This window comes from Papilio polytes, unplaced genomic scaffold (genome assembly GCF_000836215.1).
Source record: "Papilio polytes unplaced genomic scaffold, Ppol_1.0 DF823923.1, whole genome shotgun sequence".
Lineage (NCBI taxonomy): Eukaryota > Metazoa > Arthropoda > Insecta > Lepidoptera > Papilionidae > Papilio > Papilio polytes.
In genome coordinates this window covers 5,771,544-5,791,208 of record NW_013525281.1, presented here as the reverse complement: position 1 = coordinate 5,791,208, position 19,665 = coordinate 5,771,544, and the positions used below count along the sequence as shown (strand labels likewise).

The window sequence follows — 19,665 nt, the reverse complement described above, 5'->3', positions numbered from 1 at the left end:
TTTCCAGCGCCACACGCGGCGGGGTACCTGACCGCGCCGCCGGCCAGCATTCCAGCGCAGCCGCCGCCAATTGACTGACCGCATATCGCTTATACAGAACTCACTACAAAGGACACTCGTCAACTATGATATAGTTCTATTCAAATATCATGTCTGCTCTAAGTCAGCCGTAACATTTTACTCCCGTTACATCTTAATTTTTACGAAGTTAAGAGCCGCCGATATATCTGAAAAGGACTATACTAAGTTTTACATTCCTTAAAATTATAGTCTAACCAATATAGCATCCTTGTAGCGCTATAATCTCCTTTGATATCAACAATCTACGTCGTACGTCTAATTAATTTACGTCGTTTATAAAGTAAATTCAATATTTTAGTTTTATCCTACGTTTATTGTGTTTTTTTACTGCTTACAATAAAATGCTTTAATAATTCGACAATCAAATGTTGTAAGAATCGATTTTCTCTTTTTAATAAAATTGCTTTTACGACATAAGTTCCATAGATTTGCAATATGGCGAGGTTTTCTGTTTTTGTAGCTACATTATACATATGTATAGTTTTTCATTAAATTGATCCCAGTGATATTAAAAGTCCTTTAAAATATTTTTTTTTGTAAAAGCGAAGTATCGATGAGCGACATCTGTGATTTTTCAAATAAAACTCGGGCGTCAACTTGCCTTATAAAAGGTTTCGATGGTTTTGTTTCAAGAAGTTGATTAACTCACTACTTATGCAATCTAAGTACTATTAGTACTTTTTTCTATTATTTATCACAATAATATTAAGCATAGCTTCAAACATAGCGTTATTCGTATTTTAAAATATTTGATAAGTTGTAAAAAATGTTTTAAATGCGAATTTTAAATTTTAAATCATAAAAAAATGCTTAGAACTAGGTTAGCAATATACAATTTTGCAATTACTCCTTATTTCTGTATTTCCTAACTTTGGCTATTATTTTATAAATACTCATATCACAATAACTTTAAATTATACATTTAATATGAAAAATATATTCAGTTATTTTTAAATAATTTGAATCTGCAATTTGTTTAAAATAACTGAATTTATGAGTTTATTAGAAATAATGTTTAAATAATAAAATGTACATTAATATACAAGAAACGCAGGGATATAACGTTGTATGAGTAGTAAATGTTAAGGTCGTTTTTAAGTTAGTTATAATAAAATTAATATATACTGCCTCTAGTACTTTTAAAATTACGCAAGATTTAAGACCGTTTCCACTAATCGCAGATACAGTATACAGTTAATTAAATTGAAATATCTATGTGATACCGATAAAAAAATTACCTACTTTTAGACAACTTATTTAATTGATACTGTCGCTTTAAACTCAGAGCAACACTTCTCTCCAGGACTCTCGATGCGCGCCAATCTATCCATACTTGTAGTGACATTGACAGCTGTCAGCTAGGGACGTGACGTTTATGCCGATAATCTAGAGTTGCGCCAATTCTACAGCACGGTACTAATTTTATTCCTAACACTACACATTAAGTTAGTGTTAACTAAAAAATACAGCAAAGACGTGTTTCGCGAAATCACCGAATTTGCCCCAAGCTTGTTCGATTTTGATTGGACTTTTACTAGAACTTTCTAAAGTGACAAGCTATTTTTCAATTCCACGCTTAATAATTCGCAAACAATTATTTAAATCCAATTGCTTTTATTTGGCAGTTTTTTTTCTTCTTACTTAAAAATTTAACACGCAACATATTGTATTTTGCAGTGTAAATGGTCCTTAATCTTGAATAGAAAATCTTAAACATATAATCAAATAATACGCTAAAATTAGTAGTTCCACTTTTATTTACAGATAGTATAAACAAATACATTTATTATTATTAAGGCTTTCTGTAGTTTGTATGTAAATATCAATATATGTGTTTTATTCATAATATTTCACTGCGTAGGGTTAATAGTATATATATATATATATTTATGTAGATATACGAATTTTATCCACTATATTAATGCTATGTAATATAGGTTATTAAAAAAATTTTGAATTAAATGTTTGAATATTTTTGGCGCTTGATTTGACACTGACAGTTCGGCGCCATTTTAGATTTAGGGTTATCAGTTAAAACTCTTGATAATATGCCTTATGTTTATAATTTTACTTTTTTTATTTAAATTATTTGAAGTACTTGTTTTTGTTATTCTAATGCATATAAAATGCAAATATTTAATATTTTCAATAAATGCGTTATAATCATTGATATTAATGCATTATATTGCGTTATATATAAAAAAATATGCTTAAAAATAGTCGTTATCCTTAGCAGACTAAGTAAAATGTATGTTTTTTTCCTAGCTGCTTGTAAAATAGATCTCTCTGATAAAATATACTAAAATTATGTTTATTAAGATCCGTAAGGTTTCTATTATTAGTAAGGTTATGAGCACTTATATCGCGTAAGAATTAATTATAAATTTTTTTAAGTCAATTCTTTTCTAACTATTAATATTTTTCAATATACTAAGATAACAGTCTTTTGTTTATAGTCTGATCAGAAATATAAAATGCCATCGCCATATTGCGGAAAAACTTGGCACTAATTCCTTAGCGTATGTTAGAAAGTGTTGATTGAAGCGCCCTCAGGCCAGGATTTTTGTATTCTTGGTTAGGCTATACGAAAAAACTGTTTAAATTTAAATGTTTTTTGTTAGTAATTTAGTATTTACATAGAAAATGTATGTATTGTCGTATTTATCAAGCATACATGGTTAATATATTTTGTATATTATTACTAGTGTTAATTCTTGCCATTTAAGTCGGATATCAGTTCATTTTATATAAAGAATTTAAACGCAACGAAAGAATTAAAACAAAATTTTACATATATTAAATTCATTTTGTGTTACAATAATGTCAGATTAAATAGTTTTTGAAAATACCATAAACATTACTTAATATTTCATTTCGAAAAATGCGATATTTTATAGTTGATAAGGTATTATTATTTTTACAAGTTACAATATTGCTATACGTGCGCGATAACATGATGTATATCCTATGACGTAATAGGCTTTCATGCATCGTAGATTAAATGTACAATAAAATATGTAACCGTAGATTAGCGAAACAATACAGGTCTTTTGTCTCATTTTATTAAAAGAGAGTGAGTGGGATAAAATGAATAATTGGTACACGTATAGTAATTGTAAGAAGCTAGCATTACTTATGACGGCTTATTAGGGTATGTACACACGCAACGCTGTATTATAAGTTAGTGTGATATTAAATATATTTAGTGTTTTTTATCGTTTTTGTAAAGGTTCTTTATTGATAGGAATAGCAATATTTGAAAAACAGTTTCGTTTTCCCATTTTTCTTTATAGATTTGTGTTCTGTGGATTAAGATAAAAACCCTTGAATTTTCAAAATGGCGGCTTCTACACATTGTCATATGGGCGTCGCTAGAGTACGAGTAAGGAAGTTCTATTATAGAGAATAGAAAAATGTTAAATACAAAATACTTCGAATACGATCATTTTAATGGCCTCTAGACCTAGTTTAATTACCAGCTGGCGACGCCTTTACATCATCGTATCAATGCCGAAATAAGTTTTACTAAGAAACATAGGACTTTTCTAGAAATTGCAATAATTATTAACGTTTACTTTCCTTAACATGTTTGATGCCACAAGTTTTGTATAAAAGTAAGTGGCATTTAACTTGTTAACTTTGCCCACTTAAGACGTCCGGTTTTAAATGTCCCAGATCTAACTAGATATGTTAGAATTCGTTTATTACTTATGATTAATATACGTTTGGTAATGTGTGTGAGTTTCGTGTAATTCAATTACAAAATGTTTGGTACGCCGAGACTGGTATTCCAACACGTGTTTGAATATTTAATATTTTTATATTTAGCGCTAAGATATCAATTGTATAATATATGGAATTAATATACAATTTTACGTGTTTCATTGTATATTACGTTTGCCCCTTTTTTAACCTTTACAGGATTTTGAAGCAAAACTATGACTCCTTCATCTTTCTTAATACGTATTAACTTAGTAGATCTACTGATGCAAAATTCCAAATTTCTAAGCCCGGTAATTCGTGAGCCGATTTTTCGGTTACCCTTATTGTTTGTGTTCGTGATATCTACTAATAACGAAAAACGCATTTAAAAGTTTTTATCTGTCTGTTTGCTCTAGTATAGGCTACTTTTTTTAAAATACCGAACTGTCAAAATGGCGAGTGGACCGCTATCTCTGGAATGGATGGACTGATTTGGACGGAACTTTGACTACGGTAGCTAGTAAAACGTAGATGCACGCGGGAATGTTATAGACGACTATTTTTTTTATTTCACGCTAACGAAGTTTGCGGGGGACAGCTCGTCATAAATGAAATAAAACCCACAAATCTTATTACATGTTAATTTATAATTACTGTACAAATATTTTACAATGTTGCAGTGACATCGCGTTGTCCCGCAGCGTTACTCGTCACGTCGCCTGTCACGCGGTCTGTGTGACCGGTGGCGAGGTGTAGCGGTTGCTGAGCGCGCTCGGACGCTCGTATTTAAGACTTCGTTCCCATTCTTCCTTGCCACTGTGTTTAAGAAAACATGAAGATGAAGAATAAAAAATATCTAGACCAGACATAGTAAACAAAATTTTTTCAGCCATATTTTTTTAAAAAGTACTATATCAGTTATCAAGTTTAGTATACCACCTCGTGTCTTTGCATTGACTTTTTGATAAACCATTTTACGAAAATATAAGTTCCATCTTTTGTTAATCTTACTAATATTGTAAATGCGAAAATTTAGATAGATGTTTATTAGCATTTGTAGCCTTAACGGCTGAACGGATCTCATTGAATTTTGGTATAGTTGTAGCGGATAGTCTGGAAGAACATATAGATTACACACTTTTGTTTTTTAATATCCACTCGTGGGCAAAAGCTAGTAAACTATATATTTTTAATCTCTGCATCTAGATAAATAGAGCAATACTATATGTAAAGTATACTTGAGGAGGAGTGTGTTGTGTGGCGGTGGCGCGGTGTGGGGGGCAGCGGGGGACGGCGGGTCTGCGGGCAGGTCCAGTGTGAGGTAGTGGTCGGATGCGGCGGCGGAGAGCAGCGCGTCGAGCCTCTCCCGCAGCTGCGCGAACGTCGGCCGCTCGTTTGGCCGCACGCGCCAACAGCCCATTATCACCTCGTAACTAAACCGCAGATATATATGGATTATTCCCAACCGTCACCCCGCTCTGTCCTTACGTGGGGACAGGTGACAATATAAAGTTTTATCCGTCCCACCTTTTGCGTCGAGGGAACGGTTGGAACTTGATTTATTTCTTAGCAGTTCCATCTATCACCTTAGTGGTAATAGTAGGACTAAAAAGACGGATGGAACTTTTCATTCTCAACTGTCCTCACGTGGGGACAGAGCGGGGTGACGGTTGGGGATAATCCAGAAATATGAGGACAGAAAATAATGAACTAAGTGCCTGTCCCACCACTGGCTGATAGATGCTCGGATAGCTTATAAATGACGTCACTGTCAGATAAGGGAACAAAATCCGATATTTCCATCATATATTTTTCACATTCAATTGTTATCAGAAAATTTACAATACAGTAGGACGGACAATAATACTCTTTAAGAAAGGAGTTTATTAAAAAATTAAGCAAGAAAACGACAATCTCAAACCTTAAAGTACAGTCCATTCTTTGAAATTGGTCCTTCGAGTTGGACATACCATATATTAATTAGCCTTTATTAATTAGCTGATAAATATATTTAAAGACCAACATACAGTTGCGGGGTGCAGTTGGCGGGGCGCGGCATGCGGTACCCGGCGCGCAGCAGTCGCGGCAAGCGCGCGGCCGCCACCGCGGGGTACGGCGCGCCGCCCACAGACAACACCTCCCACATCACCACGCCGAACGACCATCTGCAAGAACATTTATTAACACTTAGATTACTATTATTAACCCTAAACTTAGTATTAGATACCCGAAGTTTCAAATTTATAAATCGCTTGGGCATCATCACGGTAAGGAGTAAAAGGTTAGCATGGTATGGGCATGTTATGAGGATGAATCGCATTTAACAAGGAGAACGTTAGTTATGCATGTGGAGGGGTACACCGGTAGAGGTAGATCTAGAAAGAGATGGATGGATTGCGTGAAAGGTGACATGATCAAGAAGGAAGTGATGACTGAAATGACGTATGATAGAGTTATTTGGAGGACAAAAACCTGTGACGCCGACCTTACGGAGTAGGATAAAGAGGAAGATAATGATCTACAATCGATCTTATTTTAACATTAGGCTGTTATATGTTACCTTTGACTGATATTTTTAAGTTAGAAAACAAAAAGGAACATATCACGACGATATATAAAAAAATCGTTTTGATTTTTTTACTATTTTTCCCAATAAGTAAAACAGTAAAGGGTGCGTTTATACACTTTTTAATATGATTTAAAAATCAGGCTTTTAAGAGTTGAACCCAAAAGAGACTACGATATTGTTCTTCAATCTATAATTATAGAAAATGAGGGATCATTACTTACACATCACTATGAGTAGTAAATATTCGATGTGTCAAAGATTCCAGTGCCATCCACTTTATAGGTAACTTTCCATTCCCCTTTTGCTTGTACAGGTTCTGTTGGTAGACGTCACGCGAAAGACCGAAGTCTGCAATTTTCAGCGTCTTGTCGCCGGTCACCAGAACATTCCTCGCCGCAAGATCTCTGTGCACAACTCTGTTGGAAGCGAGGAACTCCATTCCCATCGCGATTTGTCGACAGAACGAGAGGAGGTCGAGGAATGTGAGCTCGTCGCAGACGTCCTGCAAGTCGTACAGCTTGTTGACGACAGCCTTGCTTTGGTCGCAGTCTTCTTCTTTGAACAAACTCGTCAGATGTTCCAGATTGTCTTTGGTGTTGTAGTATCTTGCGTTGCGTTTCGTTATCATCACATCCCAGGAGTTCCTGAAATTGTATACTTTTAAAACCTTCATTACTTAAAGCTTATTTTGTTTGTAGTGTGAAGGTGTACCTTAGGAATGTGAGCAGGTCTCCGCGGCTGCAGTACTCGACGACGATGAGCGGCGTGCGGCCGCTGCAGCAGCCCAGCAGGCTGACCACGTGCGCGTGCGACCCCACGCTCTTCATCAGCTCCATTTCCGCGCGGAACGACCGCAACTCCTCCGCCGTCGGGTACTCTACGCAACGACTAGAAATTCTCATCTGATGACTCAATAACAATATATTAGTTCTTAATTATTACAAGGGAACGGAAATTATTGCTCGGATGGAGGCTACGAAGGACGACAATAAGAGTAGGGCGTCCTCCAACAAGGTGGACTTACGACTTCGTGCGTGCGGCGGAATGTCGTTGGATGGGGAAAGCGGAGGACCGCATTCTGTGGAAGGTATTAGGAAAGGCCTATGACTAACAATGGACAGATAAAGGCTGATGATGATGAACAGCTACATGACCCAGAGTATAGTTACATGTAAAGTAGTTTTTGTTTTTCTACATTTTACGATTATTTGCCCTGCCCTGGTGACGCCAATAGGAAGATCCGTAATTTTACAACTACTTTTAAAATATCTTTTCCCTTTTATGTGGTTTTTAGAGACGTTAGTGTTTAGACAACTGTAATATCTACCTTTGAGCATTTTGACGGCGACTTGTGTGGCGGGCGCGAGCGTGGCGCGGCGCACGCGCCCGAACGCGCCCTCGCCCACCAGCTCGTGCAGCGCGAGCCGCGCCGCGCTCACCTCCCATCTGTCACCTCCCGCCTCCGCCTCCACCTCCGCCCCCGCCTCCGCCCCCGCCTCCGGCGCCACCTCCGGCACCACCTCCTTGTACAGCTTGTCCTTCAGATCCTGATAGTTCATTGTGTTTATACTGTTGCACTTGTTAATTTATGGAAGACCCTTTTGTAAATTGAATACTAGCTGTTACTTGGGATTCCTCCCGCGGGTAATTAAAAATATAGCCTATCTTACTCACAGATAAATTACCGTTTAAATAAGAAAGAATTTTTGAAATCGGACAAATAGTTTTTACGTGAATCGAATACTTACAAAAATCCAAATATACAAATCTTTCTACTTCATAATATTTGTATAAATACAGATAAGAGCGTAGTAATTAGGAGATCATTTACGACTACAATGCGGTGTTAAGTTCACAGTCTTCCCCCCCCCCTTTTGTATAGGAAAATAGAATTACTAAATAATCAAATTTGCCTACTGTGGCCATTACCAGATTAACTATTATAACTTAAGATAACAAGTATTCTTTTAATTTTCTGTTATGTATAATTTAAGTTACTGTCAAAGTTTTTAATTTTCGTACAATCTTTTTGGTTTAATAAATATTTTTATTTTTATTTTTTATTTTCACAGTTGCAAAAGAAGCTGAGTAGGCTCAATTTGTCCAGTTAAGCTAAATTCTATCTGATGGGATACATACCTGAAAATATTCGAACTTGTCTTTATCGGAGCGTCTCTTGTTGAGGTAGAGGAGCGCGGAGACTGCGACGACGAACAGCAGCGCGCTCAGCCACGCCGCGCACACCGCCACGCCCACGCTCACGGGGTGCGCCACACCTGACAAAAAACATAACCTATTCTATTCTATTTCTTGTTTATGGCTCTCCTTCAGCTGGGCCAGTGTCAAGTGTTTGTGGTTTTATTCTAATTTGGGAGAAACTGGCAACAAAACTCTCCTTATGGAGATGTTCGTTGGTGCACAAGTGGTTTAAAGATTTTAAACTATTGAATTATATAAAAAACGTTTTAATTCCACGCGGACGGAGTCGCGGCCAAAAGCTATAAGAAATAAGATTAGTTGTCACGATATTTACAAGACTTTTCGAGAACATTTCATTATACGTATAGGCGATAGAAATCATTTAACACGAATAACTATTTTTTTTTTTCACTTTATGACTTACGTGGTAAATATCCTTGTTGGTTGACGAACAGCTGCTTCCCTGAAGTCGATGACAACGTCACGTTAAATGCACCTTCACTAAAAACCTCATCAAATACCGCTTCAGTTGAGTTCTGTAACACAAAGTATCAAAAACAAAATAATATAAATACCAAAATATATAGTTAGTCCAGATTTATCCAATCTGTTTGAATAGACCATCATTCGCAGAACAAAGAACAGTTTTTACGTCAAATTTATCCTATGTATAACTTCGTCAAATACAGCTAAATATATAACACGACCAATTTAAGAAGTAACTCACCCCTGGTATAATAATGGTGTAGATAGAATCAGCGTATAAGGTAGCATTATACAGGTCGGGCGAGTGCGCGGCGCGCGGCCAGCTCGCCCGCACTCTCCACCCACCGTTCTCACCTTCTGACACTTTCACAGTCATATTGCTTGACTTCTCACCTATTATAAACAATAATAATAATAAACCCTCATGTGTGCAGAATAAGGAAATATTCTCCTAGAATCCCTTATGGTTTAGATATACTCGTTAGATTCTATGAAAGACCTTAAATGAGTGAACAATGTCACAAAATATAATTGAAACAGAGAAAATAGAATGTTGAAAGGTGTCTATTAAGAAAATGGATCTGAATGTTGGGCAGTAAAAGGTAGGGATGAAAGGAGAATACATGTAGCGAAAATGCGAATGTTAAGATGGATGTGTGGGGTAACACGATTGGATAAGATACGAAATGAGTACATTAGAGGAAGTTTGAGAGTAGTCCTAGTGGTTGAAAAAAAAGGAGTAAAAGGTTAGAGTGGTATGGGCATGTAATGAGAAGGGATGAATCGCATGTAACAAGAAGGACGTTAGTTATGAATGTGAAGGGGTACACCGGTAGAGGTAGACCTAGAAAGAGATGGATGGATTGCGTGAAAGGTGACATGATCAAGAAGGGAGTGATGACTAAAATGACGGATGATAGAGTGCTTTGGAAGACGAAAGCCTTACGGGAGTAGGATAAGGCAGGGGAGATGATGATGATGATGTGTTTATTAGGAAAAATGTTTGGGAATCTGTGCTTTTGTTGTGGAATTTGCTCTTTTCTCCCTTCACCGAATGTTTATTCTTAGCATCGGCAATTTAAACTCACTTGGGAAATATCCCTCGCTGCTGGTGTACGCTGTGCCAGTGGTCGATGTCGACATCAAACTTATATTAAAAAGACCTTCACCGTATACCTCGTCAAATATTACTTCAGTATTATTCTGTAAGGGAAACAATAAAATTTAACTAAACATTCCACACAAGTATAAGACATATGGACTCTCATTTTCACAGTACATGTATATTTAAACTAACATAATCAGTACTTTAGTTAATATTTGTGTGTATTGAAGTAACTCAAAATTTATTACGCCGATTTCAAAATTCTTACACCATTAAAAAGCTACGGTATCCGTGAGTTACATGGGCTATGATTTCTTATTATTTTTTTTAATATCACGCGGGCAAAGTGGCGAGCAACAACTAGTTAGTTAAATACGAAACAAACCCCCCTTACCCCTGGAACCACCATATTATATACAGTATCAGCGTAAAGTGTCGCGTTGTACTGTAATGGTGCGGTGCGCGGCCGAGCCCAGCGCACCCGAACGCGCCACCCGCTCTCTGCTTCACCAATCTCCATAGACAAATTGCTTATTTTCTCCAATACTGAAAAAGATATAGAATCTTTACAGTCTGTAGTATTCATAAGTGGCTAAACAAATTGCTTTATGCATAACGTCAATCAGTGAACCACAGTGGAGATACATCGAAAGAGATGGTCTAAAGAGAGATCTTTACTTTTTCTCTTTTTTTTTCTTACTGACTTATTAACTTCTTTTACATTGTAATAGCTGAATATGTTGCCGTCTAATGATGTATAGTATTTTAATTAATCCGATGAGCTGGATCTTCGCGACACAGGCTGTGCCTAGTGCGACGGGATCCTGGGTCAATTCTTTGTAACAAATTTAAAGTTAAATAAATGAATTTATTTATTTATTATTATTTATTACTAATAACAATGATAGAGAGAAAAAACAAAAAAAAGTAAGTTTCATGTAAATGCAACATTGAGCCAAAATTAGATCGACCAGTCGTGGTTAGTTTAGTACTCGGCCCTCGGCCGACTAGTAACTAGTTTATACTGATATTATAAAGAGGAAAAAATTGTACTTTTGTGTGTATTCGATTAACGTAAAAACCACTTGGCCGATTTTAAAAATTATTTCACCATTAGAAAGGCCTACTAACTTATCTGTGAGTAACATAGAGGCTATATTTTTTAATTTCACGCGGGCGAAGTCGTCTTTAATAATGTTACGTACTAGGAAAGTATCCCGTGCGGCTGGTGTGCACCGTGCCACTGGCCGTGGTCGCTGCCAGCCCCACAATGTACTGGCCCTCGCCGGACACATCATCGAATATTACCTCCGTTGCATTCTGTATTACAAAATTAAATCATTATTTTAGAGCGGGCGACCTTTGACTGAACTATCGCACAACTGTTGCACGATTATCAATTGATCGCAGGTGAATCAACTGTTTAGTCGCACAACTAAAAATCAAATGTGAACCTCCATATAAGCTTATAGGAATCAAAGAACGACTAACAGTTGTGCCATTAGTCAAAGGTAAGCGCGCTCTTAAGCGGTAAATAAGCGACATCTGAATGAAGTCAGTTGGTTTTTAATTCGGTTTTGCTGTTTGGAATAGCTATTTTTGTATTTATTAATAGTAACAGTATATAAACACTCACTCCGGGTACTATAACACTGTACATAATATCAGCATACAGGGACGCATTGTAGTATAGCGGGGTAAGGCGCGGTCGCTTCCAACTCACGAGGACGCGCCAGTTTCCGTACATCTCCGTTACCTTCGTTGACACGTCGCTGAATTTCTCCGGCACTATATACAGATAATTCTATACTAATATTATAAAGAGGAAAGAATTGCATTTTTGAATTTTTGCATGTATATAACTCATTAAGCTATTGGGCCGAATTCTAAAATTCTTTCACCCTTAAAAAATGTTATCAGTAAGTAGCATAAGCTACATGATTTTTTTATTTCACATTTAAATAAGACACTTCTTGTTAATACTAAAAATCAAAAGTTTAGAAGGATGGACGGATGTTAGAGTTTTTAGCCCAAACGTCTGAACGAATCTTGTTGAAATTTGGCATAGTAGAGAACATTCTGGAAGAACACAAAGGCACCTTTTTTAATTCTACGCGGACAGAGTCGAGGGCGAAAGCTAGTGTAACATATATTCATTTATCTCCTCAACCTTTCTCCCGTAGGATCGGCGCGCCGGGTTTCCGTACTCGAAATAACTCTATCATCCGTCATCTCAGTCATCACTCCCTTATTGATGTCACCTTTCACGCAATCCATCCATCTCTTTCTAGGTCTAGCATAGTGTAATAAAAAATATATTAAAGAACACATACGTGGTACACATCCCAGTATATCGTAGCACTCCGGAGTGCGGTACTTCACCAGCGTCTGTCCGTACTTGCCCGTCAGCATGAGAACGCAGATGTCGTCAAGTGGTAGCTTGTCTATCACCACAGAACGGTTGCCATCTGGCTGGAAAGACGTTGGTCTGTAGTGAGCACATACTTGTGCATCACTAGTTGGATTTAGAAAATTTAACTGATATATTACAATAATCGCTGAGAGATTAGTACAATATCTGAAGGTTTCGTTTTATAACTTTCAAAATAGAATGAAACAATAATCGAATGTTATTCGGTGATCTATCGATTACTTAAGTTTACGTAATATTCTTGGGTTCATAAAAATATTTGCTTATCTTTTGACTTAGAACTAGAGCTACCTTCACTTTCTTGTCTTGTCTAAGGCTATCATAATATCTATATCTATACTCTACATTATAAAGAGGAAAGATTTATATGTATGTATTGAAATAACTTAAAAACTACTGGACCGATTTCGAAAATACTTTCACCATTTAAAAGCTACGTTATCAGTGAGAAATATACGTTAAAATTTTTATTTTACAAAGACAAAGTGAAGAAACAGCTAGTTAAGTATATATACATAGTTGTTTACCGGTATACTGTCCGAGAAGAAATCTCCTTGAATGTCTTTGTTGCATTTGTTCACAAAATTAAAGCAAGAATCAGATTCTGAAATTTAAAAAAGTAACATCAATCAGTTAATTTTTTACTTAAGGCATTCATAGTATAATATTACCATCAATAGCATTCCAGGTGAACTCAGCTGGTATATATCGGGTGCCATTCTTGTACTGACGTAACAGCATTTTAGTCTTAACGTCGTAATCAACATGTGGTGGACTGGCCCACACATATACATCTGGACCACGCAGCCATAGTAATGGACTGCCATCGCTAGCCAGTAATGTTGTCCACAGCGTATAGTTCCTAGATGGCGCTGTACTTAATTGACCGATTGTATCGGTACTCTCCAGTATCGTGAAAGATACCTGTTAAATATAGTTAATAAGTTTTGTATGAAATTCATTAATAACCGATGAATTAATTTAAATTTTTATAGCTGTGGTAAGCTGCATAAACTATGCAGGTGTGCCCACCTGAGTGCGACCCTGCGTTCTCTTATGCGCGGTTCACACTTGGCCAGTATTATTGGTCAGTGGCGCTCTATAACTGGACTCTCAATCAACTGGCACAGTGTGAACGGTAACACCAATGAGTCTATACAATCTATAACTGGGCGTTGCAACTGGCCGAAATTACTGGCCAAGTGTGATACGTACGATAAAAATTACGTCGTGCGCTTCACCATCGACTTGTACGAAATTGCAAACTGTTATAAAGTTTGTTAAAATCAGTTAGTTTTACTTGTTTCGGACTCTAAACTATTAATGAATACGATAATGCGAGCTTACCGCACGTTCGAAGTCCTCCTCATGTGGTACCAGGACAACAAGTTGCCAGCCCTCTTGCGACCTCCTCATAAAGGTAACGCTATCTTTACTTTGGCATCTCACTGTTAAAGTCGGCGGTACTGACGTTGTAAGTTTTCGGTAAGGTCCTTTAAAATAAATAATGATTAACTACGTCGAATGCTTAGTGGCCATTTAAATTAAAATTTTATTACTTTAACATTAAACAAATCCCAGAATTGTGGTTTAATAAGAAAAAATGTAATACTTACTCAGAAATTTCTTCTGACAGTACGAGTAAGTGGTTTCATTCTGTAAACTCAAAAAAAATATAAAAACTTAATTGGCGAAGTAATTTATTACACTACTATAGACTTAAAAAAATTACTACTGCTTATAGACACATACATCAGGTTAAAACTATACATGAGTTGTTTAACAATCGACAGAAGAGGGGACGTACAGAAAAAGGACATTTCCTCTTCCTCCAGTATATAAAATTAGGCCACCCGTCACAGTTTTTGCGTCGTAAAACTAGATTACGATGCGTGAAACCGAGCCATCGATAATTGAAGTTATTTTCGCGTGAATGTTGACAAACACGAATACTAGCCTTAACACAATGACTCAATCGCTGCGTATGGAAATGCACTTGGACGTAAACACACCAAGATAGCTTTTATCAACTTCACCTGTGTAACCTTATGAAGATATCCTGCGTTTACACGGAAAAGTATGCTTGAGAATATTTACAAGATAAGTAAAGTTTGAAGTGTTTTCGAGTGGTAATTGAAAATAATAAGCTGTCGAACGAATTTTTCGATATTTTTCTTAGATGTTTCTAGAGATGTAAGTTTATCGATGTATTTATTGTAAGTGTTAAAGCTACTTAATGTACAAACTGTTGGAAATATGCTGTATCATGATTGCTTTTTAAGTTCTAATACACAGATGTTACTTCTAAGTCTCGTTCATCCTGTAGCGGGTTGAATGACTGGCAATACAAAGAAAATTTAGTATGCAGTGTCTGAGATACTGGCCGTATTGAACGAATTTGAATAAAAAAGTTTCTAATACTATGATGCAGGCCGAAAAGAGTAAAAAAAGCTAATGCGGTTATGCAATAATTTGTTTATTGCATCATGGAATATGCAATTTTATTTAAAATCGTTCTTTAATTAAATTATCCAATTTATAAAAAGTTTTGATTGACATTATTATAATTGACTTTAGGTTATAAGTTATTCAACTTGTACAAAAAGTAATAGTTGGATAATTTTAAAGTGAACTAAAGTGCTATTTGTCCTTGTATAAAAAAACTACCACTAAAGATGTTAGTAAAATTGTATTTTAGAGTCCTTATTTATGAACCCTTTTTTGCATAATAGCTGTTTTACAATCAAATAAGTATTGGCTAATGTTTTTTTTATACAACTATTTCTTTCTGAATAGCAACAATCTTTCGAAATAATCTAAATACTACCGATCATTTTTTCAATACAATCGTAAGTAACTAATCATTTCTTTTTTCAGCAATAACGATCAATTTGGATTAGCGATCTATCAATTATGCGGCCTGATTCTTGTTCCGGTCCGGTGTGCGGTGTGATTTTTAACTTTTACTTAGGGTTGTCATCACTTCGTTTGCATATATGGTAGGGCGAGGTGAAGTGTTTGGGCGCCGGACACAAATGGGCTGTCATGCTTTATTTTGTATGAGTTTGTATTGCAGTTAAGCGGCGTCGTAGAAATTTCACCCAGGGCGCCGTTTAGGCTATGAGTTTGACATCTCTAACTTTAGGTTAGAGCGTTGTGACATTAATCACTAGATGTCGCTGTTTTTAGACATTCGACAATGGGTGGACGTTTTGTTTATGGCTGATGTTCAAGTGTTCTATTTTACAGCTGGCATCCCTAATTTCTTTCCATCAGGCGGCGTAATGGCAGTCAATATTTTAGTATATTGATTAAGGATTATCTCGATAACGGGAGCCGCGTATATCCATGTTTTGAACAGCGAGCAAATAGATAACCAAAGGTCATAGCGGATGCAGTTATGAAAATTTACCTTTGTTATTATGTTTTATGCGTTTATTCCTTGAAAGCGGAACTAGTAACGTAAACGGTATGTCAATCAATCATTAAAATTAGAATTGATAATATTAAATCTTTAATTGTTTGTTATCGGTGATTAATAAATAAAAAATTAAACCGATTACAGATTAGGTAATATTTTATAATTTGTTGTCGTTAACGGCTGGGTTTTTTTTTATAACATAAGGTGGCAAACGAGCAAGCGACCACCTGAATCCGCCAAAATGGCGAAGAGACCGCTGCCCATAGACATCCGCGATCGCAGATGCGTTGCCTACCTATATCCGACGGAGGAAGAGACGCACATATAGAGGATATTGTCCCTTCCTATGCATCTCCTCCGCGGTCAAATCCACTTCCCCTTCCCATCCTCTCCTTATGAGGGTGGTAAAGATAAAGGGACTTAAATTAGGCATCCGGCACCGCACTCATCAGACGAAACACGGAATTGCTTCCATTTCACTCCTGTCTTCTGTGTGGTCGTGGTATTACTGGGGGCGTGCCGGCCCTGCAGTGCTAAGATGTTAAAGCGGACACTACCACTGTAAGGGTTCACATTATCACACTTATTCACTTTATCAAATTAGTAGTTAACAGTATTAGATACCACTGGCTCTTGCTCTCGACCACGTCCGCGTGAATTTGTAGACAATATAGCCTATAGCCTATGGTTATTTACAGATAAGTTACCTTTCTAACGGTAAAAGATTTTTTACAATCTGGTAGGTGCAAAAAAAGTAGCTTACTAGTTATTTAAAAATAAATTAAACATAAGAATCGTAACAATTAAGTATAACAAGTTTATTAGACTACCGTGTTGCTAGAGTAATTTGTCAATCGATAATCCTATTGTAAAGACATTTTTAGGCTTGACTATTATTATAGATATACTAGTTGTCGTCCGCGATTCCGTCCGCCCGGATTAAAACAAAGCCTATGTGTTGTTTCAGAGTATGCTCTGCATCATAACAAATTTATTACAGAACCTTTTAACGAACTTCCATCGAAACGTGTAAACTATTGCATTCATAAGATTAGTAAGAAGTAAGATCTTCGGAAACAATAAAATAGTAAATTCATTGAAAGGGAAAAATAATATTAGAGGCCATTGGCCGAGGTTGAATTAACTAATCTATACATATAATAATATTGGAGTGTCACACTTTTAAAATTATTTGTCTGTCTGTCTGTCTGTCCGCAAGCCGCGTTTGTTGCGAGTAATCTCCGAAACGGCTGGGCTGATTTCGACCGGACATTTACTGAAGGGAAGCTGACATAGATGGGCTTATATATGCTCCTTTTTTTTTAATTCGCACTGTCAGCGTAACGGATAGCCCGAATTTGCACTATCGAAGTTTGCGGGACAAGCTCATATGTCATATATCTACTACTTTGTCGTACGATACTAGTATCTCTTGAATTTATAACAACTTTAATAAAAACCTAATTGAATTCAGCGTGGATATTGCACACTCAGGCTATAAATAGAAAATGTTTTATAATAAGTTTTTAGAACCTCGGAAAGAAACAGAGTACGTAGTAATCGTTATGCACTTTAATAAATTATATTTAGTATTCACTAAAAACGTCAATCATATTTATTAAAACTATTATAAAGATAGTAGCTTTAGCCTGCGACTTAGTCCGCGCGGAATTATAATAAAATCTTGTTATATATATCCTTTGTTCTTCCATATTATGTTCTACATCTGTTGAAATTTCATCAAGATCTGTTTAAAGGATACGTAGTAACAATCATATATTTGTGAGTAGAAATAAGTAGTAGTGAGTTTGAAGTAGGAATGCGACTAAATAATACAAGCTATTTTATTTTATTAAATTTAAAATGTGGGTACATTTTATAAAATAATTTTCGATGGTTCTAAACCTAAAATACTTACTGAACCCTATTATGTTATGAATCATACATTACAGAGTTTATTATGATATTTTTAATTTTCAGTAATACTTTTGATTAACAACAATCACTTATCATGAAATTGCAGCTAAGATATTGTATGATTAATATAGGAATTTAATCGTATAGGCTTAAACGAAATGAAAAATTGTCAATTAAACGTACCTCGTCAAAAAATAAATATGAACATACATCTTGGGATAGTTTTGTCTGATTAAATGAAATGGGCAAGTCTCGGCTAAGAATCTCTTCCACTTTACACTTCACATTCACTGCACTTACAATTAAAAATATAAAAACAACAATTCTTAACATTTTACAATCATTCATTGTTCTCAGCGGATTGACTAGTTCAGATTGGTTATTTTTAAAAAGTTTGTTCTCATATTTTTAGGCATTCTGGCATCATAAAACACACAAATTATAAAACAATTAAAAAAATAACATTACTGGCGTTAAAAAAGTGAAATTCGAAATTCAAATTTATAAACGTCAATACGAAAAAGGCGCGCGATTGCGTACGTTTTGAGCCGCTCACACCAATCGCTTCTCGGTACGAACTGGGGCGCAGCGAAGCACTACCAAGCTTACGGCCGAACGTAATATACTTTTCTACCTGACTATTGATACCACACTAACTATATGTATTAGATGAAATCTTTTCTTAATATCGAATGTACACATTATCCTGATTAGTTAATTATTCGTGTTAAAAACATATATTAGAGGTTCTAATAACCTAACCAAGGGTGTCAAAGCATTGGCAAAATGAAATGCAAATCTTAAATTGAAAATTATTACTTACTCTTATCATTTTACTTTATTAAAGATTTTTAGTCTTTGTTTAAACATACCTTTAGCATAGAGGCAGGTCAGATCTCTAGGGACGCTTAAACAAATTGCCCTAAAAATTGCTTTGTATTAAAAAAAATACCATAGACTATGGCAATGTTTTACGAACAGTCAATCCTAATAGCAGTGTTTAAAAAAGCTTGTTCCCTAATACTTCACTCGCGTATCAATGAATGATTCATTTTAAATATTTTTTGGGATAATGGGTCATTATAGTATTAGATTACAGTTGTCCGCTTTGGTTAGATAGCGCAAAAAATTGAACATCTATGACCTATGTTACAGAACATGTTAGACTGTTTTTTTTTTCAAAGAGTAAATGTTATAGGTACATTATAAAGAGAATGTCTAAGATTTCTTTTTTAATTTCAAGTAAACATGGGAAGCGATTTAAATCAATTAATTCAGAGTTACATTTGAAGATTAGTGTGTTTTTATCTCAAAGGCTTTTTTCACATCTCCAGTTTGTCAGAAAAGTTTTTAAGGCTTTTATGAGCTATAACTTAATTTTATTTTGCACATACTAGATATATCTATTACAATAACAATTAATATACAAGCCTAAACCTGTTATTTGTGATTCATATTTTTTAGTTAACAATGACTTATTTACCACTGGTAATTAAAAGTAGATATAGTTTTTTAATTATTTTACCCGCGATCATAATTCGTATAGTTTGTTCAGGTTTTACAATAGCCAATTATGATTAATTTTCATACGTCTATAGGCTTATTATACAAAAAGCGAAATACATTGATAGATTATTAAACAACATTGATAACAAATTTTTTAATTTGTTAACGTCACATGATCCTAAAGACGAATGTACAATGACGGGCAAAATCTTTCTTTTTTTTCTCTCTTTATTTTTTAAAGGGACTTT

The 19,665-nt window shown here is 35.6% G+C and overlaps 1 protein-coding gene across 3 annotated transcripts; it reads right to left on the bottom strand.

The window, feature by feature from the left end:
• Positions 1-4,410: 4,410 nt before the first annotated feature.
• Positions 4,411-18,476, bottom strand: LOC106102608 (fibroblast growth factor receptor-like). 3 transcript variants are annotated; one of them, XM_013282142.1, is made up of 19 exons: positions 18,095-18,476; positions 14,190-14,229; positions 13,921-14,066; positions 13,245-13,497; positions 13,101-13,177; positions 12,476-12,614; positions 11,779-11,930; positions 11,348-11,462; positions 10,537-10,688; positions 10,126-10,240; positions 9,279-9,430; positions 8,976-9,087; positions 8,492-8,628; positions 7,680-7,899; positions 7,064-7,229; positions 6,574-6,996; positions 5,811-5,948; positions 5,022-5,216; positions 4,411-4,599 (listed from the first exon to the last, which is right to left on the bottom strand). In XM_013282142.1, exons 1-19 carry the CDS (start codon positions 18,257-18,259, stop codon positions 4,506-4,508), a joined length of 2,991 nt encoding a protein of 996 aa, XP_013137596.1. In that variant the 5' UTR covers positions 18,260-18,476; the 3' UTR covers positions 4,411-4,505. The 3 variants fall into 3 exon arrangements, with proteins under 3 accessions (XP_013137596.1, XP_013137597.1, XP_013137598.1); XM_013282143.1 differs by having other exon boundaries at positions 14,190-14,236; positions 18,095-18,198; XM_013282144.1 differs by lacking the exons at positions 13,921-14,066; positions 14,190-14,229; positions 18,095-18,476 and having other exon boundaries at positions 12,476-12,610; positions 13,245-13,333.
• Between the last annotated feature and the right edge of the window lie 1,189 nt (positions 18,477-19,665).

Bases quoted from the DNA above. Each gene is read 5' to 3' on its own strand.
- LOC106102608 (XM_013282142.1), bottom strand. From the start codon at position 18,259: ATGAATGATTGTAAAATGTTAAGAATTGTTGTTTTTATATTTTTAATT. The intron at 9,431-10,125 runs GTGAGTTTAAAT...TGTTTATAATAG, and splicing joins CAGCGAGGGATATTTCCCAA to GTGAGAAGTCAAGCAATATG. The intron at 6,997-7,063 runs GTACACCTTCAC...ATACAATTTCAG, and splicing joins GACCTGCTCACATTCCTAAG to GAACTCCTGGGATGTGATGA.